Source organism: Chiroxiphia lanceolata, chromosome 3, assembly GCF_009829145.1.
Source record: "Chiroxiphia lanceolata isolate bChiLan1 chromosome 3, bChiLan1.pri, whole genome shotgun sequence".
In the NCBI taxonomy this organism is placed as follows: domain Eukaryota; kingdom Metazoa; phylum Chordata; class Aves; order Passeriformes; family Pipridae; genus Chiroxiphia; species Chiroxiphia lanceolata.
The window spans coordinates 62,908,555-62,932,602 of NC_045639.1; the positions used below are offsets into that span (position 1 = coordinate 62,908,555).

Here is a 24,048-nt window from a genome sequence, read left to right on the forward strand (position 1 = left end):
GGAATTTCAATGTTTGTATTCTTCATGCAGCCCAAAAGTCATAAAGTACTTGTCCCACCGATGACAGGGCACAGTGTTTGAAAAGGTAACGAGATGAAAAATTTAGACTGAGATTTTTCAAAAATGCGTATTTTTTTAGGGGCAGCAAGCTGTGCCTGTACAAACAGGACAAGGTTAGCTATTCTACCTGAAGCAACTCATTTGCCAGATTCACCAACCTGCAGAGTGCTGGGCATTCCTTTGCAATGTCTTAACCTGCTCCTTTTCTCTGCTTCAAACAGGCAAATGAAATCTTTAAAGTTTACAAATGAGAATTATTCTGAGAGTAACTAGATATTCCTTTGCTCTAAAGCCAGATTTGTGCAAAACATCCAGTGCAAAACCTGCACTGAAACCAGTACCAAATAAAACATCTGCACTTACCTGAGTAATGACAAGCCTTATTGAATGCACATTTTTGCACCATCCCGAATCAAAAATCTTTATCCAAGTAGCACTAAAGCACATGCTTGATATTGCAAGAACAAGCTTTTGTTTTACCCGAGAGAAAAATTATTAGTGTAATTTTCCAATTACTTTAAGAGAGTCATTAATGCATTTCCCTCAAAGCAAGGCTCACAGTACACTTGTTCCATTTCACACATAAGCGTAGTTTGTTTTCTCTTAAAGCCACTTCTGTATACAGTAAAAAACAATAAAACCCAAGAAGCAAGTACTTTTAAGATGTATGCCTTTGTCTTGCTTGGGCAGAAATAAAAATACACAAACACTTTGAAAATATGAAAAGGGTGCATACAATAATGATTTACATGGACTTATGACTTCTAGGAACAGGTTGGTCAAAAAAGATGAGGGAATACATGTCATTCCCTACTGCTGAGAGTAGCAGCAAGAACTCCTAAGTTAATTGTTTAACTGTTTACTGGTATTTCTTAGCCCTTTGTCAGTCTATGTCCAAGTGAACTCAAAACATAGCTCTCTTTTAGGGCATACCATACTACACACACACACAAAAAACCCTCAAAGCCCAAACCAACTCAACCAAAAGCTCCAATCTCTTTACCTGTGTTTCTAAAAGATGGTATTGCTGAAATTCTCTTTTTATGAGGAGGCACAGGTATTTGTCAGCATAGCCTGTAACTTAAACTGTATCCTTTAATCTTTAAAATGTTCTAAAGTTTGTGAATAAAAGAGAAAGCAGTTGTAACAAGTTTCTGAATGCATAAATTCCTTTATTGAAAATATTGTGATAGCACTGCATTACATATATTCAATATTCATAGTTCAAGGGTCACAGAATTTTGATTGAACAACACTGTTTTGAATAAGACCACAGCGTTTAGATATGCTCTGACAAGATAATATAATGGAGTAATCGTAGGTTGCAATAGTGAAATGTATGTAAAATGTTGAACTTAGTTGGTCTAGTTTTGGTTGTTGTGGGGGTTTTCTGTTGATTTTTTGCGTTTTTTTAACTATTAAGTAGTCTGCCACCATTTAAAAGAGCAAACAGTGTTAGATATTCTGGGTATCTTCAAAGCATTATGCTGTTAGCAACTTCCAAAATCTTTTAAAGCATTACCAATAAGAACTTTATTTATGGCTGTAGTAGACCAGCCATATAGAAAGGGAGTGTGAAAAGTTCACGTGCAGTGTGATACAGGCTTACCATATATAGCACTGGTTTTTTAGACAGTGAAATTTCTGTGCAGGATTAAGATTTAGAAATGCTTTTCAAAAAAAAAAACACTTGGCTTTTTTTTTTTTATTTAATCTATTCAAAAAGGAAAGAGCAGTTACTAAATTGAGTTGTATTACCCAGTTATTAATATTCCAAAATTAGATTGTACTGTTTTAATGCACACTACTGTTTCTAAAACCTGCCTTTCTCAGGACAATGATGCATTCAAATCTAAGGGCAGGACAGCATCCTAATGTTGGTTAGGCCTGAACTGTGTAAACAAAACCACAGCTTAATGGCAAAGCAGAATTCCTTAGCAAACAGTGAAGATTGCCAGTCTTCTCTCACACTCTCCCTTTTTACCAAAATTTTCATTTTGTACTATAGTCTTTTCAGCTTTGGCGGGCAGGGAGTATAATTTCATCTCATTAAAAACAAGCAAGACTATTTAGTTGCCTGTCAAATCCTAAACCACCCTGTTGCTTCAAGGGCCTTTTTTTGGGGAAAAGAAATATTGTATGTAATTACTAAGAAAACAAGTTTTACACTAACGTGACCTGGCTGCAAGGAAAAGAACATTCTTCTCTAAATCTCCATTGTATCTTCTCCTTAACAAATCCTTAAATTTATAGAGAAATGCTCATAAAAGCACAGTGAGAGGCTTATTTTGAATCATTTGGTGGTTACACAGAAAAACAATTCTCTCTTAAAAATGTCTTTTGTAAACAGTCAAATAATACTAGGGCAGATGCTCAGAGCATGCCGTCCCAATTCTGTGGATTGCAACAGAGCTGATACAGTCTACACCACGTGGCACTTTGCCCAGTGTCTCCATACTGCCAAAATAATAATCTATTAACAGGAATGTGACAGCAGAGTTAATAAGAAGCACTATGCACCTTCTCCCTCATTTCAGGAAAAGAAAATGAAACAGAATTATGCACTCAAGTGTTTCTGCCAGAAAAACAAACCCTCTAATTAGGGTATAATGAAAACAAAATCTCATTTACAAAATAAAAATATAAAAATTAACTTCAAAAATCAAATAAATTGATTCAAAATAAATGTCAATGCATAAGAAACCTACCTCAAGAGCAACTATTTATCAAAATGAGATTTGAAACATTGAAAGAAAAATCATAACTAATATATTCACAAAAAAATCTGCTATACAGTAACAATAAATAAAATTATTTTAAAAACATGTTCCCTTAAGTGCTGTGTACACCTGTTTCTGACTCTTTTCCATGGTAAACAGTATGCTGTAGATTTTGGTAGAGTAACCTTTTATTTTTGGTCAGCATTTGTATGTTGAACATAAATACACATGGAATGTAGATAGTTACAGTTTTCCCAAAGGTTTTTTTTCACAGTTACATAAAAAGTTTTCAACTTATACACCATGAATGTTTTCATAAGCATCATATCTTCAAGGGAGGCGTGTTGGAAGAGGCAGTAAAAAACACTTCAGAGTGATCTCTTACTGTTCTGTCTCTTGCTGCCTCTCAAAACCAATTCTTTTATTCTTGGGTTGTTTGGTTGGGTTTTTTTGCGTAGTCATGCTCTGGTACAAACTTGAGGAAAAAGCGTGTAACATTGTGAGGCAGCCTGCACCTTCTAGTTAGCTTTTAAGTGCCTAATGGATCCAGTCCTTAAGGCAGTCAGTATTTCACTCAAATGTCCATACTTCTACGTCCTGTATTATGAAATCTTCTTTCTTAGTTAAGATGTCATTATTGAAGGTGCTGCAGGAATTGCTTCGCCCATGATACAAATCTGCATCTAACCATAAGCCAAACCGGCCACTAAAAAGGAAACACACAACAAATCTTGAGTTATTTATAATAGTAAAAATACTGAAAGCTGTAAAAACAATCAAAGAAACAATATGGAGAAATCTAGGTAGTTCTGAGGATCTCTTAGACCAAACTTGAAGAGCTCAGTCATGGCAAACCGCTCACCAGGAAGCCTGCGGAGCAGTCCCCTTGCTTTGTTTGCACCAGTGAGTGGAGCAGTGCACAGGACCTTGAGAGGGCCTACAGCCCCTTGAGCCATTCGACTGTTTGCACTGCCAGCTATGGCTCACACCAGGGCATGGATGCTGGGGTTCCTCCCCTGGCTGCCTGGATGTGGATGGACACAGCCCCTTCTGGTTAGGAGGAGGAGGCAGGGAGTTTATGTACTCCCGATGCAAACCATGCCCAGAGGTACCATGGTACAACCTGCAGTAAGCTTTAGTTAGTCACAGAGCCCTAGCCCTTGATTTCATACCCACTGACCTCTCTCAGACTCATGACCTGACTACACACTGTCTGCATCCTTGCTCTCTGGATCAACAGAATAATGACAACTTAATAAGGACGATGTGATAAACCTGAGAAGCTGATGGCAAAACTGCCATATTAAAGATTATCTTCAACCCTCTTCAGCAAGAGATGTATCTACCCAAAACATCTGGATTTTTTTCTAGCTAAAAAAATACCCAACCAAAAAACAACACTGCAACAAACCCTACTTGGCTAACATCAGTCACTCTCTTTAAGCAAATGAAATTGCTCTTAGTCTGTAACAGAAATCAGATTGCTGAGGTATCTGCACTACACAGACTACATACTTTTTACTGCTAAAAGTTCAGACACTTGACTGCTAAGTTTGTCTTACATCTACCATTGTCCCTATTCTCATTTAAAATAAAGTTGGCCACATGATTTGAAAACCAAACATTCACTCACCCGCCACCTCCAAGCTCCAGGGAGGTAGTATCTCCATTGATGAAGTAGGTATTCTCTCCACTCCATTTGAATACCTGAAGAGGGGGGAAAAAACCCAAATATATTTGGACTGTGAAGATTCTTGTACTCTCAAACTCTTAGGTACCTACTCTTAGCAGGTATTTTATGGTGTGGTCATCTTTTATTTTACTTTTTTCTTGAAAGGGGAAGAGGTAATAGGTAGAAAGGATCAATATATATTTAAAACTATGAACAAGGCATACTAATCCTTCTCTTAAATTCTGCCTCCCTCTCTAAAGCAACAAGTATTCTGTTAAAAAGGAACAATGTGTTCAGTATGAAAAGAATGCATAAGCCATAAGCATTAAGGGGTATTTCAGTATCACTCTTATCTCTAGTTTGTTGCCACTGTGATTCCAAGCACACATAAAATTATACCCTATTGTTGATATCACTGCCTTCCACGGTGTCTTTGACAGTCCACTCCTTAATTCCTCTGTGCTTCCACCTTCAATCCACTTAAAACCCTCTCCTCCTCACCATAATAGATTGTCTTCTCAGCACTTAAAGTAATTATAGCCACTTTTGCTTAAAGCATTGCATTGAAGCAATGAATGTAACTGCATTTATCAACAGCTGGCACATCTTCTAAACTCAAATATGCTGTCTTCATAAAAATCTCATAAATGTTTCAAAAGGGGAACCCAAAAATTTCATTTGAGAAAGTGAACATCGACTTACCTTGAAATGTGGACTGAATGTGTAGAGGAATGTTTCACCAGTGCCATAGTAGTGGTCACTAAACTTGAAGGGATGTGTAGCGTATGCTCCAAATATCTGTTGGAATAAAATGATTAAACTACTTTTGTGGACAGTGCAAAATTAAAGTGAAAAAAACCCAAACATTTTAAAAATACTTTCTAAGAACAACTGAGCTGATTTTCATGTTAGAAGAACCAACTCGTAAAGTACACCAGATAAGCAAGTACTCCTCCAAATCTTTTGTATCTGTAAAAGCCAGATGACAACAATGGCAACACGATTGCCACCTCTAGGAGCTACTGAAGAATGAGACCTCCACAGAGACATAGTTTGTGACAGCTCCTTAATTAAGATACCTAAGGAAGATACTACCAAAGGCACTATTGCACTCATTGCAATTCTAAAGCTTTTATTAGTGCTGAAGTACTTTCCTTCTGTGAGTTTAGTTTAGGCAGTAGAAAATACAAAAGAAAACACCAATGTCTTATTTTGGTATGATGTCACTTCATGGTATGACTAGCATTTCATAATGGTTGCTTTTCATAATGTTGCCCTTTCAGTCCAACCCCCGCAGAACAAGCACTCCTTACCTGGTTGTCCATATCTTTGATGACAAGGAGAACAGGACTGTCAAGAGATGCTGATTTACGGTACAGAGTCTTCAAGCTAGTCCCATGCTCCAGTGTGCTGTACGCGAGGCGCCATGGATATCCCTGCACTCGTGCGGGCAAGCGCCGGGCAAGCTGGGCAATGAACAGGGGGAAATGGTTACACAATCAACAGGTTGGCTCACAGATGGTGCCCCAGGCTATTCCCTTCCTGCAGGGGCTTTCAAATCAAAAAATGGCTGCCAAGGGAGCAGCAGCTTAACATCTGTGCCACATGCCACATGAGCCCAACTGCCTGCATTCTCATCACTTGTTGAAAGCATTGAAAATGTTGCCAGTCCTCAAGATCATGACTCAAAAATAAGCTCTCCAGGTGATCCAGTGCTGCAGCAAACTGGACTTTGCACAAGGTCACTCTAACATGCTACGTACTTTCCAGAAAAAAAAAGCATTGGCGTTGCCTTCAGCAGGCAGAATGTCCCACACTCAGAGACAGCACCACATCTAACAAGGAAACTTGAGGGTTTTTTAGCCATACCTGCTCTATGTGCATGTTCTCCAGGAGAGCACTGTGATGCTTTAAGATAGGCAAAGTATCATCATCCTCTTCTTCATAGTAACTGCAAACACTCTTTCGTCGTTTGGCTTCTTCTACAGTAATGATCTGAGGCAAGAGAACAAGTGTCCAGCGTAAAGCATAGCTCTTAAACTGTCAATCCTTTGTTGAAACCAATTAATTTAAAACTTACTCCTCAGGTGTCACACTGTGTGGAGCAAAACCACCATATGGGATAGTTATATCAAGCACAGGCAGCCTTAACCAAATGGGGAACACCTTAACTGGCAAGGTGCCTTTTTGACAGAACAACAGTCAAGGTCTTCATAAAATACATTCTTACTTGGAGGTGACCAAACAGCTCTTTGGAAACTTCTATCTACTCCTTTGCTGAGAAAGACAGGGCAAACTCTGAACCCCACACGACATGAGGAGCAAACAGGATCCCAAGAGTGGCATGGAGCAGGAGCTCCCAGGCTGGCAGCACCCACGGTGCCCAGAGCTCACTGCAGAGAGGAGGACACCACCTTAACCCCCGGTGGCATCAGTCCAAGTGTCCTGGCTCCCAACAAGCTGCTGCTGGGGTGCTCAGTCTTCCATCTAGCAGAGGGCACAACACCTGGCACAGTTTAAAAGCTGCCAAGCCGTCAGTGCAGCTCAGGGTGCTCTGCGAGTGACAGGAGCCTCAACTCCGCACAGCAGCGGGAGGTGGGATGAGGCCTGTTGTACCCAGCAGCGGGGCTTTACCTGGGGCCTGGTGCCACTACGGCACATAGGAAGCAACAGCAAGAGCTCAGAGATGGAGCTGATGAGAAAGAAAAGTGGAAGCAAGGAGGCCTAGCTACAAAATAAACAGGAAACCTTAAACTGTCTTTTCCTTCCATGAGCATATCACCACAGAAGAGCAGGAAGCACAAGATGTGGCTGCAGAGTACACTGCTATGCCCCTCCCTGCCAATAAGGCTTCCAAGCAGCTTTCATGTTACATATGGATCAAGTTTTGTATAACTACTCTGCACCTTCACAATCACTGTTTGAACTTGCCTGACGTCCTTCACACACCTGCCCCCCAGGCAAGAAGGCAAATGCACTGGACTGACTCCAGGTGCGGATTTAACCATACTGCAAAGCACAGAAGGGGGTTTTCATGACGACCAGGACCAGTGAGGAGTTCACAAAGCCTGTCACAAAACCTGTCAGTCACACCTAGCATCCCTGGTGGGATGTGAGCAATACATACACTGCATGTCCAGTCCACATTCACCTGCAGATGCCTGGAGCCAAACAGGGCACCCAGGCATCGGCACTCCAATGCACACAGCAGGGTTAGGAAGAGAGAAGGATCACAGGGAAAAATCCATCCTGCAGAACTAATGCTGTTATGTGACCCTGCACCCTGAGGGGCTACAGGTATTCCTGACTGCAATACTGCAAGAGGTGTACAGCCTTATCCTGCCCCTCCAGCCCAATCCTAGGTCTTCTGAGACAGCAGAGAATCCTTTGCTGGAAAATTTTTCATATGGTCAATTTCAGGGAAGGTTTGCACTGCAAAATTAGGATAATTTAAAAAAAAACCCAAACCCAAACCACCACAACAAACTGTTAAAAGAAAATGGGTTTTCTCCTTTTATCTTTGTTCTTTTTTCACTTTCTGAATGGTTTGCCTTTCCTCCTCATCTCCCAGATCATTATTTTATCTTTTTTTTTTTAATTAACACATTTTTTTTTAATTTTCACCTTAAATCAAAAGTACACAGCTCCACTTTTGAAGACTATCTTTTAGGAATAGTCTCCCACCAGGAGTAGGGGAAAAGTATCACAGTAAATCAACCAGCAACAGGTACCTGTAGCAAAACGTGACTAAATTCAAAGACAGGCAACCATAGAAAACCTATTAACACAGTTTTAAATTGCAAATTGACTCCAGGGACCAACAAGCCCCTCCTCTTCTCTGCATGGGCACCTACTCAGTCTCTAACTGAACTGCACATTTGAATGAAGTTTAGTCAACAACTGCTAAAAGAGGGATCTGCAAGATCAGATATTTAAAGACCACACAAAAGCAAAAATAGATGAAACTAATCAACCACTACAGAAACTGGATCTACAAAATCTTTCAAAGATTTTAGAAGTCTGAGAAAGCAGCTACCTGAGGTGGAAATGCCCCCCCCCCCCATTGAGTACAGAGCACATTTATTACTAGGACAGAAGTGCTGTCATCAGATCTACACTGCTCAAACAGGGACAGTTCAACATACCTCCACAAAAGGTTCCTCCTGGTCAGGTCTGGCATAGTAAAGAATTCGAATATTCAAAGGCATTTGTCTCTGTTTCATCATCTAGCAGTTTATTTTGCAGTATCCACCACTCTATCCCTGCTCTAGTGGCAAGAGTTCTAACCCGCAAGCACAACAGACAGCTACTGGCCATGGTGTGCTGTGATAAAATTGCTTATATGCTTCTCTACAATTACACTTTCTGTTTCCCCGCAAGGGAGAGTGAAACTTCCACAGTCATCATGCCCAAATTTGGACTGTATTCAACAGAGGTTTCCTGGCAGACATACTTTAAATTGGTAAAGCCTGAATATATTACAAATAAAAGAAACACACCTTTAGAAGCAGTTTCCAGTTCCTAATACATATTTAAATAAAACAATGAGAGACAAGCTCCTAGTGTGGCCAGATCTCTCTCACCTCTATTCTTTGGATCACTGGCTCTCCTCCTTCATTTTGGTTTTATGAAAATGGCATGCAAATAACTGAACAGTGAAATCTAGTGCAATGTATGACTGCCCTCAGCTCTGGGAAAACAAGAAAGGCTTTTTTTTCCCCATCTTGCAGTTCACAAAGCACCGACATTAAGAAACTACAAAAGTGTAAAAATATAAACTATTTGGGATTTAGAGGTTGCTACATTGCAAATGATAAGACCCACTCTCAAGCTCCATTTTTGAACAGTATAATACACTTTGAAGATAAAAATGTTCAAAAAAAAGGCAGTAGAATTTAAAGAAAACAAGTTTAAGACATATAAGCAGATCACTTTTTAAATCACCATAAAGATATTTCCCACATTGGGAATTGTCTTTTTAAATTTATCCCATATCCTTAGCACAGCAAGTGTTTGAGCATTCAGAAATATAATTTTAAAAATGTGTTCAAGCTTATTTCCCTTAGAAACTAGGCTTTGTATGCAGAAGAAACAGATAGATAACAAGCACATGCATGCCAAGTGGTTAAAACAGATTGCCAAAGACCCCTCATGAAAAGCCCAAAGTCCAAGGATAAAACTTAGTATTGCTGTGTGCACCCAAGAAGCAAGGATCTGGCACATCACCACATTTGCGTTTCAACCAGGACACAGGAGTCTGTGTTGATGTTTACGCACATATATACATTCTAAGGTTTTATTTGTAGCATATAAATACAATAAGAATTTAGCAATGCTAACTATATACACCTGTATAGCTTTGCAAAAGACTAACATCACACGATCAAAATATTTACACAATTTCTGGCTGCACACCACACAGCTCCCAGTTGTTTACCTGCTCTTTCTAGGGAGAGAAGAAAAGAGGACTGAAGGAATAGGAGTACATTTGTGAGACAGATAAAAGTCTTGAAGAGACCTCTATGTGAAGCAGAAACTGTTATAAAGAAACACCATAAAAATCCTCAAAAGAACAACTGCTAAGATTCTTAACAGAGGATGCACACTTGATATGCATGTGCTTCATGTGAAGGCAGAAGGCACTCACCTCCCAGCTTTTAGAAGTGGGCTCACTGAAGAAGTTGTCTATCATGTCAAGTTCCTCCTTTTCTACCACGACAAAACCCTGTTCTTTGGCATCTTTCCCATATATTTCTGGTGACCACTGAACAAAAAATGTGTATAAGTGATCCACCCTATGAAGAAAAGAGGAGACAACCATTATTCAGTGGTCCGTGAACATAACACTGTCACTTAGTACAGAGGTCTTGCCCAATGACAAAGCAGGGACAACCACACAAATAGGATACTCGGGTACCTCCACCCTCACATATCACACAAAGCAACAGCTCCCCCCACCTGGCAGCCTGAAACATTTGAAGGTTGCTCTGCTTTCACTCCCCTCAATGTACTTTACTTATTTAGTTTGACTTCCAGGATAAAACAAGCCATGAGATCACCAGTAAAGTTTACACCACATTTCTAGCTGCCCTTTAAAAGTTATAGAGGCTAATCACAAAACAATCTTCATTCTGATAGCATTATGAAAATAAGCTGTTACCAACAGCTTTGCTAATGATATTATACCAGGAGTACATGCTCTTCCATAAATGTAGTCAGCTCTCAGCCACTGTCTTTAAAGACATGGTCCTTGACAACATCCGTAACAAAACATGAAACAATTTCTGAATAAGGGATTTATGTAATAAGTTAAAATGAACACATGCAATTTCAAACAGGAATATGATAATGGATCCACTATACAAGAAGTTGAATTGCCAGCAAAAAAACAAAACAGACGGTAAAGAGGGCAGATAGAAAGATAATAAGTGCTTATGGCACTGGATCTGTCTCCACTTACTCATCTGAAAGTTTTGTCCAGCAATTCCTTGATCAATACAAAACATGAAAAGTCTTAAGAGAAATTTAGGCATTTTCCCCCTATATTTCAAGATTTATACTAAGCTTACTTAGATTTATATATACACAAAAATAATCTTAAAATACCAACTCAGCTCTGTTGCAGCCAGTTCAAGGTCACTAGTATAATTCCAGAGATTTTTCCAATTGAGCCTACGTTTTTTCTTCTCCACTCCTACCAAAGAGGGCTAAAGTTTGATGTTAGTTCTAACTGCATAAACTGACAGCCCTGAAATTGTTGCCTGCTCACGACAGCTAGACTAATTCACAGTCAAAGTGAGATATTTCACAGAATCATAGAATGGTTTGGGTTGGAAGGAACCTCAAAAACCATGCAGTTCCAACCCCCCTGCATTGGGCAGGGCCACCTTCGACTAGACCAGGCCGTTCCAAGCCCCATGCAACCTGGCACTGAACACTTCCAGGGACATGGCATCCACAACCTCTCTAGGAAACCTGTTACAGTTTCACCACCCTCAAAGTAAAGAATTTCTTTCTAATATCTAATCTAAACTTACCCTCTTTCAGTTTAAAGGTATTTACCCTTGTTCTATCACTACATGCCCTTGTAAAAAGTCCCTCTCCTGTTCTCTTTTAAGCCCCCTTTTTGTACTGGGAGGCTGATGTAAAGTCTCCTCAGAGCCTTCTTTTCTCCAGGCTGAACAACCCCAACTCTTTCAGCCCATCTTCATAGGAGAGGTGCTCCAGCCCTCTGATTTGGATGTCTGGAGGGGCTTCAGTCACTTTCGCCTCAAGATATTTCGCTCCAATTTCCACTCCCCTCAAAAAGAGTAAAGGATTTGCTTTGCTTCATCATGGAAATGCCCTCTTAATAAGAGAAAAAGAAACAAATTACCATTGCCATATTTTTCTCCTCTCCTTTGCACATTCACAAATGCTTTTGTGGTGCATGGCTAGGAGATGTTCTAGCAGAATTTAAATTTGTTATCAAATAACAACTGTACCTGTGAAACATTTTTAATATATATAATAAATACAGTTTTAGTACAATTATCCTACATTTTTTGAACATCCAACACTAGTTCCTGAGTTATCAGCAGCCTCCCTTCATCAAGAACAAATAAGGTAGTTAATGCTGATATGGAAGTAAAAAATTTTAGCTGCTGCTCATTCCTCCACAGAAACACAGACATGAAAGAGATCAGGGTAGTACTGTGCAAACAATCGGTCTCTGGGATAGTTCTCACCAATAATTGCCTGGAAAAAGCTAAAAGAGGGTCACACCCCCATTGTGAAGGGTTCCCTCTTCTTTGTGAGAAGCCATGTGATTGCTTACACGTTTGCACCGATCTAAAACGAGTGAACTATGGAAGGTTCTTCTAAAAGTCATATCATCTCATTTCAGTCAAGACCTTATGTTCTTCTAACTGCACAAGTTTCCCACATCAATAGGTGCCACTCAGCATGCCCTGTTCCCTTCACTTGCTCACAGAGGCTTCAGAAAGAGCAGTGTGATCATCTCTTTGCTAACTAATGTGAGTTTTAACTGAAAGAGACATTTAACTTGAGCACTGTGTATTTTATGTACAGCAGTTCTACTCTGGAAAGCTAACTACTTAATTCCTACAAATCCCTAAGAATGAACAATAAAATTAATGGTTGCTGCTGTCTGGCTAACATCAGTTTTAAAGCACATTCATGCAGGTGGGTGGAGGAGAGCAGCATACTCTGATCTCAGAATCGCAGAACATATTTAGGTTGTAAGGCACCTCTGGAGATCATCTAGGCCAGTTCCTGTTTATAGCAGAGCTAACTTCCAGGTTAGAGGAGGCTGCACATTCTTGTCCATTTGCAGTTGTGAAAATCTCCAACAGCGATTCTACAACCTCTCCATGCAACCTGTTCCATGCATAGTGAGTCTCATGGGGTTTTTTTCTCTTCTATCTAATTAGTTTCCTCTGAGGCATGCAGCATGTGATCTGAGAAGGGTCTGGTGTCATCCTACTTTTTCTTGTCCCCTCCCCTCTTTTTTTTAACCATATGTCTAAAAGGAAGAGGGCATTAACCACCACCCAAGTTGTATGGCTGTTCTTCCTTATGTGAGCCTCCAAGAAACAAAATTTTTGTTAGTGACATAGTGTTTGCTGTCAACCTCCCCAACTTCTTTTCTGCAGAGCTACTCCCCAGGCCACCTGTCCCCAGACCGTACTGCTGCAGGCACTGCTCCGCCCCAGGTGCGCACTTTGCATTTGCCCTTTCCGAACTTCCTGATGTTTCTGTCAGCCCATTTGTCTGTGTTGAGGTCCCTCTGAACAGTAGCCCTGCCCTCTAACGTAAGAACACTCTCCAAATTTGGCATCATGCCCCAAAATGGCAAAGGTGTGGTCTGTCTCAATGTCCATGTCACCGATGAAGGCATTAAACAGTATCAGTCCCCAAGAAATACCACCTGCACCTGGCTGTCACTCAGACTAGATACCAACCCTTCAAGCCCAATGGTCCAGTCAGTTTTTCAACCACCTGGTAGTCTACCCATCCAGGTCACATCTTGCCAATTTGACTATAACAATACTAAGACAGAGTGTGTTGAAAGCCTTACTAATGCCATGGTAAAGCAACAATCCCTTGCTCTCTCCTTGCTCAGACAGCTAGCCATCTCAAATGGAAAATATATCTGGTTGGTAGAAAAATAATTTGCCCTTGGTAAATCTATGACAGCTGATCCTGATCACTTCTTGCCCTCTGTGTGCTTGGAAATGATGTATGTAAGGACTTGCTTCCCAGGGACTGAGGTGAAGCTGACTGCTCTGTGCTCCCACAGATCCTCCTCCATTTTTCTGACAACGGTTGCAGCATTTGTGTTTCCAGTTATTAAGGACTGCTCCCAGTGATCATAACCTTTCGAAAGATGATAGAAAGCAGCCCAACTTCCTCAGTATACTCCGAACATTTCCTGTCAGGCCCCATGGACCTGTATATGCTCAGTTTATATAAGTAGTACATAACTAAGTTTTCCTCTACAATGGACAGTTGATAAATAAATCCAGACACTCCAGATTTAAGAAGCAGCAGCATAAAACAGAAATAGGTGATTGTAGAAGTGATGTCATTCTGAAAATGGATGCTCTGCTAATGAAATTGTAACATTATGCTATGCTGGTATTTTCAAGCTACCAAATTGAAAAAAATTTAAGCCAATTTTTAAATTGAAAAACCACTGCTTGAGGAACTCTCTTACAGCCAACCTGACAGCTGTGAGGAAATTTGTCCTAGAACTCAGCAGCTGTTTTGGTGATCATATGCTTATGAGTGTGTCATGCACTAACAGAGAAACATCAATAAAACACAAAGCACTTGGAAAGAAACAACTTCAGAAACCTGAAGTTAATTACTCCAGAAAGAAAATATTCAAAAGGTTCTAAGTCCAACCACAGCTCCTGGCCTAGAAAAAGGAATTAATTCAGAGGAGTCCTGTGACTGTATTATAAACGTGCCTGCCTAGATGACGATCCTTCACAAATTTTATGAGGGCTGAGGTATCATAAGCCCTCATATGCTTTTACCAACTTATACAGACTTCAATGAGTCCTCCTTATAAGACATTAAGCTACAGATACAAACAGGTTTCCATAGGTTTCATCTATATAGTTTGATATCTTATTATGAGTAGACTAGGAGTACTCCCCTTGTAGGGGCTAATTCAAAAGGATTCTAAATCTTTTATGCTACCTGTTCCATTAACAGGAACATGGAAGAATGATCCTTCAGCATCTGGACCATCTTAATCATTGTCCCTTTATGCAAAGCCCTGAGTAAGTGCATGGAAGCATCCTGTAGGTATTGATTCCAGCCAGTTGTGCTGCAAGTTCTTTCACGTCTCAGCTTCAACCGTGTTAAATACAGGGTGTTACAAACTAACACGAGTCACAATCAAGCAATATCTTGCTCTACAAAAGGAAACCCCACAGAAACTGAAACAGTAACAAAAACCAAACCAAAACTTACCCATCTCCCCAAACCAAATCTAACAAATCAATGAGGTAGGATGCAAAGACTGAAAAAGAGAAGCAAGGCTCAATTCCTGTTATTTTTCCTCCTTGAAAATCTGCCTCCTTTCAAGAAATAAACTTAAAAAAAGCAGGTATCCCTCAGCAGCATGATCTCAGTGCAGTCTTTTACATGAACTTCAGTACAAATTTACATTCATAAACCAAACCTGTCTGCCAAATTTATACTATGGGAAAATCAAAGAGATTTACTTCTTGACTGATGAACTAGTCAATGCTATTATGCGCAAGCTATTATTTACAAACAAAGAAATTCTGCATTACTATCTCTGTCCCAGTGCAAGGCGTTTTCTTCTGCAAGACATTGAGGAAATCTGTGTCCTAATTACTGAGCTACTACTACTCAAAATCCACTAGGGTGGGAAATCTACCTACCATTTAAACATAAATCCATGTAGTAAGAGCACTATAGACTTACCCCCTAATACTGTAAGCTATACCCATTGCAAGACTTCCCAGCAAAAAAATCAGCTTCTGTATTCGTGTCCAAAAGCATGGGTTTCTCTCTGCTCAGCTGAACCTGTCATGAAGCTGCCCTAGCCGAGGAATCTGTATTTAAGGGAACTCAAGACACCCACTACCCCCTTTACGTGCTAAGGCGAGCACTCCTGTGATCAAACAGGCAGCACAAAGGAGTCTTGTAGTGACTGATTAACTCAGCCACACTGTGCAGGTCACAGGGGGATGTGTACTGGGACACACTTGGCGCCCTGGAAGCCATGCAGGAAGAGAGAACACCTACAACAGTCACAAAAGGCAAATGAAACTTAAGATTTAGTGACAGCCTTTATAAAGAATATCAGCCTTGAAGTCTTCTCTCTGTATTAATAATGTTTCCAGAGGCTTCCATTAAAAAAAAAAAAGTAAATTAAATGGTAAGTACATTTTTCCCTGAAGTGCCACTTTCCTGCAGACTCCAAGGCCAGGAAAGCAGCCTGCATATGGAAGAGCAGCTCTGCTGGGAGCAGCGGGCTATGGGGTCCAGGCTGAAAATGGAGCCATTTTCACAACTGATGACAGACACTGTTTTAACAGCAAACACTAAAAGACGGTGGAAAAAATGTATTTAAAAGCAAATCAGAGGAAGCTTAACTTACGCTGTGATTACAGACATGCAGACCAATTTCTTCACAATCTCTCTCCAGGTTTGGACTGTTAGTTTGTTTTGGTGTTTCGGTTTTGTTTTTTATGGAGTTTTTTTGTTTGTTTTTTTGTTACTATCACTTACACTGCTTTGTGGCCAACAAGATGAGAGTGATATCTTTGGTATTTTCATACATAAACTGCATTCCAAATAGTTTTAAATGTAGTAAATTATCTCATATATTGTATCTAAAATACACTGCAAAGCTATCCCACATGACACATCTTGCATTAATACAAAGGAGTGGGGCTCACATTTAATTTCTGCTCCAAGTTCTACATGATCTTTTAGGCAACTCTGTCATGTTAAAACAGGCATGCATGAATAGCATCAAAATGACCCAATCTTATAACCAATCATTCACCTCTAATTTTGATCAAGATCTGAACAGCCGCCCTGATATCAAAGATCTGGTCTGTCAGCCAGCACAGCCAAGTACTGCTGCAGTAGCTCACTGCAGAAATTACTTTTTTCTCATTATAAAAACTGAAGTACAAACCAGTTGTCAGCACTTCAGTTTATATATGGATTAGGTCTGCTCACTCTTCAGAAAGTTTCTACTCACAAAAAGACAAGTAGAAAAGCCATTTTCCAAGTCTGTGGTAAGAAGTTGGATAGATTTACCTGTTGCACAGAGCATGATTAGAGATGACCTCAAGTTCAGCTCAGCAGCTTTATTCAATGTTAGATACACTATCCCCAAAGCCGTAACTGACCTTGTGTTATATTACACCATCACTTCAACTCCTTGAAGTATTTACTCACACTTCCACCTAGAATTTTCTGAACCTGCCCTTTTGCAATCCCTGAGGAGCCAAGGACTGAGATCAGCAGATAGCAAGCAAACCAAAATCTATCCAGCTACACTCCCAATGGCACATTCCAGCTGGATTAAACCTCTCCCTCTCCTCCAGGGAGAGTTCCAGGTCAGCAACTTCCCTACAGGCAATCAAAACACTCATTTCTAAACCACTAAAAATAAACACTTAAATCAACATACATGCTACATATTTGAAATTAAAATTATTAAATAAAAATAATTTTAAAAAAAAAGATTGATTGCATCTTAAATAAACACCTCTGAGATGGATCACAAGTTCAGCTTCCTCCTTCCTGGTATCTAATTCATCAAAATCACTGATTTTGGTTCATCAACAGACCAGAGAATTCCTCTAGCTGCCTTCTAGCGAAAGAAGGATCAGGGATCTGATTCCTCACAGACAGTGAAAATTCTTGGGTGATTTATGTGGAAAATCACAGACCTTCACCTCTTTTGTTGTCTTGCTTTTTGCTATAGCACTACATAAGTACACAGAAAATATGTTCTTCAATTTTATTGCAAAGGGATAGAATTATTTTTTATGGGCCTGAAGGCAGAAATAATCACACTTGTTTAGTTAGGAGTGTCTCTCTTTTCCAACATGATGGCCTTTGCTCATGTGAAATTCCCTCACTTTCTAGACTACAGGGGAAACCCAGACCATCCTTCAGTTCTTTTATCACATGTTAGCTGCACATACATTCCTCTTTCCCTCTTCAAGTGGCACCCGAACCTTTCTTCCTTCCCACTGGGAGCCGTGCTAGACCAGAAACAAACATTGCTTTGTTTCTGGCATGCAATGAAATGAGGGCACCCCTCTCCTACTCTCAGCATCCCTGCTGCATTTCACACCTTAGACCACATAAGGAAGATCAGATTCAACTCGAGAAAGCACTACACATTTAAAAAGTAACAGACAATCATGTTTTTGTGCTAAGAGGACTGCAGCTTACCTTTCCCGAGGAACAGCAAACCAGTACTCTGGTTGCTTTATCTTCTTACTGTACTGCTGAGACACGGTGGTGTTCTGAGACACAAAGGACTTTCTCATGGGCTTGCCTACTTTAATGCACAGAAACATTGGAGGAGTCTTGCTCTTCTCCTCTTTTGAAGGAAGCATATCTGAATAAGACACAAAAGAAACAGGTTGCTTACAGGAAAAGTACAAAAACTATGGCTGATAAAACACTGTGACAAAGATTAATAATCTTGTGCAAAGCAATACTCAGAGGCATCATGCACAGAATTACACCTGACTTCAATAGCACAACTGGTTTAATAATCCACATTCATCCTAAACTGTATCCCCCTCAGCTGTAAAGCTATGTATAGAATAACCCTGTAAAGCAAATAGGTAAGATGACCAGGCTGGGTACTGCCTGCAACATGAAGCAGGCAAGTAAAGGGGACAGTGTTTGACTGGGTCCTGGAAACCCATCCAGCTGAGGGGTAATCCTTTACGCACGCACACAAGAAGCCTAATCGGTTTCTCAATTCTGATGGTCAGACAACCATATAAGCACCTTTTATCTGCACAAGTCAGGGCCAAGCCTAAGAGCAGTTTAAGCTCCTCAAATTGCTAGTGTGAAAAACCCCTGCTTAATAAACTCTAGCCTTAATCACACTGAAGATGCCTTCTTCATTTTAGGAATACACATACAGCCAAATAAAACTAGCAAGATAAAAACCCTTCTGAAAGAAAGGAAAAATCATTTTAAGAACTACTGTTTTTAAAATAAAGACTTCCACTCTAATCATCCCCCCCACCTGATATGGATCAAGGGTATGTCCACAGGTTCATTAAATTACCAAGAGAGGAGCATCAATGCTCCAGGACACGCTAGTGCTTGGAGGCACTGGGTAGAAATGGTAGTATGCATACTATCAGTGTGCATACTACCTGAACTAAGATTTCATTTTGTTATATGCTTTCCAGTAGTAGCCTGAATCCTGTGATAACACAGTAACAATCAGGAAAAAAGATCAGTCAGTAGGACTCTACATATATTCCTATTTATCACTTCTTTAAGGGTTTCCATAGCATGAAAGACACCTGACATACACAAATAGTGTCAAGAATACTTTGGTAACCTGCCTTAGAGCAATGCACTACTACTTTGGATACTCTCAGAAATACACTGACAGACTTCCATAAGCCAACAGACACAATACAGAGTGACAATTCATAGACCATGAAGTGTCCTTGTCAATAGTGAAACTGGATGACATTTCACTGTCCTTCTTAAACCCAGCAAACAGAGGTAAAGATATATAAACAGTGATCACTGGATATGGGAAGAGCACACAAGCTACTTATCAAACTAGAAGCTTAGAGAATTTGAAGATAGCAGATAATATAAAAATGAAATATACAAGAGTAAAAAAGAGACCAGGGAAAGAGGAAATTTAGAGCAGAATGCAATCAATTCAAAGGTTACCATCGTAATGCTGTCCAAGTCTCAGAGGAAATAAGGATAACCAGAGACCTACCTTCAATTGGCACTTGAATTTTCTGCAGCAGCCACAGTCTGATTTCTGATTGATTGTCTAACTGTGTTTCTTGACAGGTCTTGTCTATAGCTGGTACTAAGGAAGAGTCCACAGACTCTTTCGGGTTCTTTTCCTCTGCTGCTGCTGAGCTGATTTCTAATGAAGGTGCTTTCCTTTCAACACAGCAGGAATCAAGCTCCATACTTTTAACTGTATGGACTTCATTAGCTTGGGACTTTGAACAGCTAAGTGTAAGGTCTATGCCAATTGCTTTATTGTTTTCACCTTTCTGGATTTCAGCCTTGTGTAAGTCTTCAGATGACTGAGACCCATTCCCATCTTTATTGAGGTAAAATTCAATAAGTTTATCTTTCTCTAGCTCTTTCTTAGTGTCCAATGCATTCTCCACCTTACCTGTTGGGGAACTGACACATTTGTTTACTTCTGGAATAACATCTTGCTTTTCGCACAGCTCTAAGTCTAAGTCAGCTTTAGGTTCAACACTGTCCTTTTTTTCCAAGGAATCAACTGTCAAGTGCTCCTGGACTTCTGTAGTAGGTTTGGTTACCTGCTGCTTAGTTCTCCCCAAGTCCCGGGGGTCTGCCAGCAAGCCTTCCATTACTGAGATTTTCCTGTCCAACCCTCTATCCATATGAGATGATGTCTTTTCCAGCTCAATGAAGTCATCCTCTCCTTCTCCTAAACGCGATTTTTCTTTGGTTTTGATATCTGAAGCATTTTTTTCCCCAGAAGGGTCCTTGGCACATGGATCCACAGTAAACTTTTCCAAATGTTCAGTGGCAGTGATGTTGTTGGGAAACTCCACAGAATTTGATTTGATTGAGCCTGTACTCTCAGATGACTGAAGAACTTCAAAATCAGCAGACTTTTCCTTATCTGAAGGCTTTATCTGTTTGGAGCCCAGAGCAACGGATGGATCCCCATTCTGTTGCCTCTTCTCCTTGCTAAGGGATTTGAATTTGCTGAAAGGATTGATATCTTTCTCAGAGGATAGGTCTTCCCATTCTCCTGGCCTGTACAGAGGACAAAGATCCTTTGGTATGTCACTGTCAGGGGAAATGATGGATGTACATAGGATGTTAAAAGCAAAACGGAAACAGAAAAAAAAAAACTGAAAGGAAAAACTAAATAATATACAAACAAACTGTGACACTCAATAAAAAATTATTTTCTCCAAAATAAACACAAAATTTTGGAAATAAGTGACTTTAAAGAAAATGGAGAAAAATGCTGAAAGGATAATACCAAAATAAAATGAGTAAGCCACTTGGCAGAATATGCCACATGGGTGAAGAAATGGTACACGTGTAATAACAATGTGCAAGTCAACAGAAGTTCAGTAACAGAAAATCACAGGACATGTATTTAGCTGCTGGAATTTCATTCAAATCATATTAATACTGTAATTTCCCAAACCTGACAATGAGTCAACCTCTACAACCATCCATGCTTCCCTAGTCAGTACAAACGTATTTTTGAGAAAAAGCAAATTGGAGATAAGTCATGTCCTGTTTGAACATATTTACTGCAAAACAGTAACAGGCAACAGAGTTGGGTTTTTTTCCTTTTATTTGTCTCCATTACGCAAACATACTGTTTCAATGCAGCTTCCTCAAACGTTTCTTTTTAAAGCAGGACAATCATAAAACATTTCAAAATGGAAAATTTTGAAAAAAATCTATCATCATAAAACTTGAGCTCTTCATTACTGCAAAAAAGTCTGAGGTGAATGAGAATACAAGATCCTCATCACTTAAAGGTTACTAAGAAGTTACTAAACACTCTAGTAATGAGCATAACAAGTATCTGGAAAGTTTTTCTTGAAATGAGAAAATGGAGGGAAGATGATGAATTCCACTGATCAAACAGGTATTGCCTGTAAGAACAAAACCTTGCTTAGAACAAATACATAAGCACTGCCTAGTCTATGCATAAAAGAAAGTAGCTCACCCAGAAAGTCTATTATGCATTACAGATTATAACTATCGATGCATTTCTGGTTTGAAATAGAAGTATTCCATAGACTGGCATTTCTGTAAGTCCTGAAGATGGCAGTTAAGGTACTGTTATCTTTAAAAGTTTTAAATACTCCTCTCAGAACAGTCCTAGTAACACAATATTGCTCCAAATCTAACCCTATTTGCTTCCACTGAAATAGCCCTAGAGACAGGTCAGTGCAAGGGCCCAGCCACAGCATGACACCAATGCTTTTATTAATTACTGGTTTGTACTGGTCTCCTTTGCACTTTGGTTCTCATATGCATGACCAATTTGCCTTTAATGCCACTTTAGTGTTCTAAAAAGAAAGTGGAAGAACAACACAAGTGAATCATTCCTTTGCTGGCACTTTCCTCCCCTGTTTTTTACTCTGCTGCATTAAAACTCTTCCCCTCCATCCCCCCCTCCCCTGCCCCTTTTCCATGACCCTTACTGAAAATCTACAAATATAAGTTCAGGAAAGAACACTCCTTACGATGGCAATGCATCTTTAATCTTCATGTGAGAGATGTCATTGTAGAGAGCTATTGAGACAACCTCCTCCATGGGGCAGATGAGCCCGTATTCTTCACAGCCATTCTCAATTACCAGAGGATCAGATTTATGTGGGTCAAACATGATATTGTTTGGAGTTACTATCATGACTCCTCCAACTACACCCTAAAACAGGAGAAGAGAGAGTGAGCACATCACATATAATGCACTTATCATTTATTATTGGATTTTAGGCTATTATCCTAAAAAGCAAAACCTCTTTCTTCCTCTTTATACTGTGTCATGCAATCTTTGCTAATAAAACATTCTGTTTTCCAATTGCATCAAGTCAGACATTGTAAGAAGAACAAAGAAAAAAGTGTCTTAGTAACAACCAAGTTCTTTGCAGGTAAGGAAGAACATCTGAATTATTCAACTTTCAGTGCTGACTACTACAAGATAAAAATGTGACTGTTAATCAATCTAACAAAATAGATTAGTGGATTTATTTTTTTAAAAAAGGATGTAGTTTTTTATTCTAAATGCAGCCATCTTCATTTGATACATGAATTTACATGCAACCAGCACACCTGAATGCAGTCTTACTCATGGAAATGTCCAGGCTACTATGCTAAGCTACACTATAGGTCTCCTTGATCTAGTCTCCCAGAGGTACATGCAAAAAGCTTCTCTATATAGGGATCTGATACAAGAGATCTTCTCCCCAAAATAGAAGCAGCTTCTACTACCGATCCAAGTGTATTTTGCACAGCTGTAGAGGACATATTTAATTCTTCAAAACGTGTTCTACCCATGAATTTGAAAGAGGCTGCATCAGCCATTACTCAACATCAACTCGTGGCAACTGACCATTTTTCAAGATTTACAAAGGATATTTCCAATGTCTCTCTCCTGCACCCTCTCCTTCAGAGGAGTTACAAAATTCACCAGACCAACTCAGAAGCTGTGTGTAAATCATGACAACTGACAAATAGGAGCCACAGATCAACTGGAGTGACTCACACTGCAGATATTATTAACTATTCAAGGTCATCTGCAAGGTAAGCCAAGGAAGTCTCACAAATAGGCAGGTAAAAGACCACAAGCTTGGTTTGTTTGTTTGTTTTTAATGAATAAGATATCAAGCTGATGGCTTGGCATTAGCAAGTGAGTACATGAATGCCTGCTCCTCTGTAAAGCAAAGTCCGTATGTATTTCACATTTGCTTTTCCTGTATGACCCAGTTCACAAGCCTGGTTTGTGTTTGGGTCAAAGAATCGAAGCCAAATGCAGAGACATGTAATGTAACTCTAGTATAGCCAGAAAAGCAATACATCAATAGGCTGTGCTTCCCACTGCGGGAAGCCAGGCAACAAGGGATTTTAGATTTTAGCTACGCTGGCAAAGAAGCCATCTCATTTTAAATTGTTCTGACTGCAAATTACTTTTTCAGTCCTGCAGCCATAAAACTGGCAATCTGTATCCTCTGCACCTAACAAGCATCACATACAAAGTGACAGTATTGCCCTAATTTACATGCAAGACACCAAGTAGTTCTCTATTACTTTCTACAAAATAGCAGACTGCAAAATTGCAGAGTGGTTAAATACAGTCTACATCCACTGAAGCCAGAAACTGTAGGTGTAAACACATCCATCTTAGTCAGGACTAAGGGAAAAAATACGTTGAAATGACAATGATTAGCATATCCAGTATTACAAATTCCAGAGAATTTGAAAACCAAACATGCAGATATCTAACTGAAACCACAGTCAACAAGAGTAGATATATCAAAGTAGGCGGTTCAAGAAGACAGTGTCTTGCAACCTTGAGAAGCAAAGCAGGTTAAAATACTACCCAAGCTTTGTGCCTTTGCTTCTAAAACAGCTGCTGTAATTTAGGGTTTGCAGTCGTGGTGGGTACACATATATTACAAGAATGCTTCCACAAAACAGAAAGAAAAGGTTGTATAAAGCAATATTTATCTTTTTATTAGGGCTTGCACAACACTAATTAGAAAGTGCAGAAGCATCATGGACATATTTGGAAACACTGCTCTGGGAATAGTTAAAATTTATCTTGAAGTCATAAATGAAATAGAT

At 39.7% G+C, this 24,048-nt stretch overlaps 1 protein-coding gene across 9 annotated transcripts in view; it reads right to left on the reverse strand.

Annotated features, from left to right (window-relative positions):
• Window positions 1-1,211: 1,211 nt before the first annotated feature.
• NCOA7 (nuclear receptor coactivator 7) overlaps window positions 1,212-24,048 on the reverse strand; it is a 91,134-nt gene continuing 68,297 nt past the window's right edge. For 6 of the 9 annotated variants that reach the window (XM_032682092.1, XM_032682090.1, XM_032682091.1 and 3 more), the window contains 9 exons: window positions 21,948-22,132; window positions 19,454-20,520; window positions 17,917-18,085; window positions 10,100-10,247; window positions 6,322-6,447; window positions 5,766-5,918; window positions 5,155-5,250; window positions 4,414-4,487; window positions 1,212-3,486 (listed from right to left, as the gene is read on the reverse strand). In XM_032682092.1, coding sequence (XP_032537983.1) covers window positions 3,351-3,486; window positions 4,414-4,487; window positions 5,155-5,250; window positions 5,766-5,918; window positions 6,322-6,447; window positions 10,100-10,247; window positions 17,917-18,085; window positions 19,454-20,520; window positions 21,948-22,132 — 2,154 coding nt within the window. In that variant the 3' untranslated portion in view covers window positions 1,212-3,350. Of the gene's footprint in view, window positions 3,487-4,413; window positions 4,488-5,154; window positions 5,251-5,765; window positions 5,919-6,321; window positions 6,448-8,597; window positions 9,375-10,099; window positions 10,248-17,916; window positions 18,086-19,453; window positions 20,521-21,947; window positions 22,133-24,048 lie in introns of those variants that run through there. The other 3 variants (XM_032682096.1, XM_032682097.1, XM_032682098.1) reach the window with 2 other exon arrangements.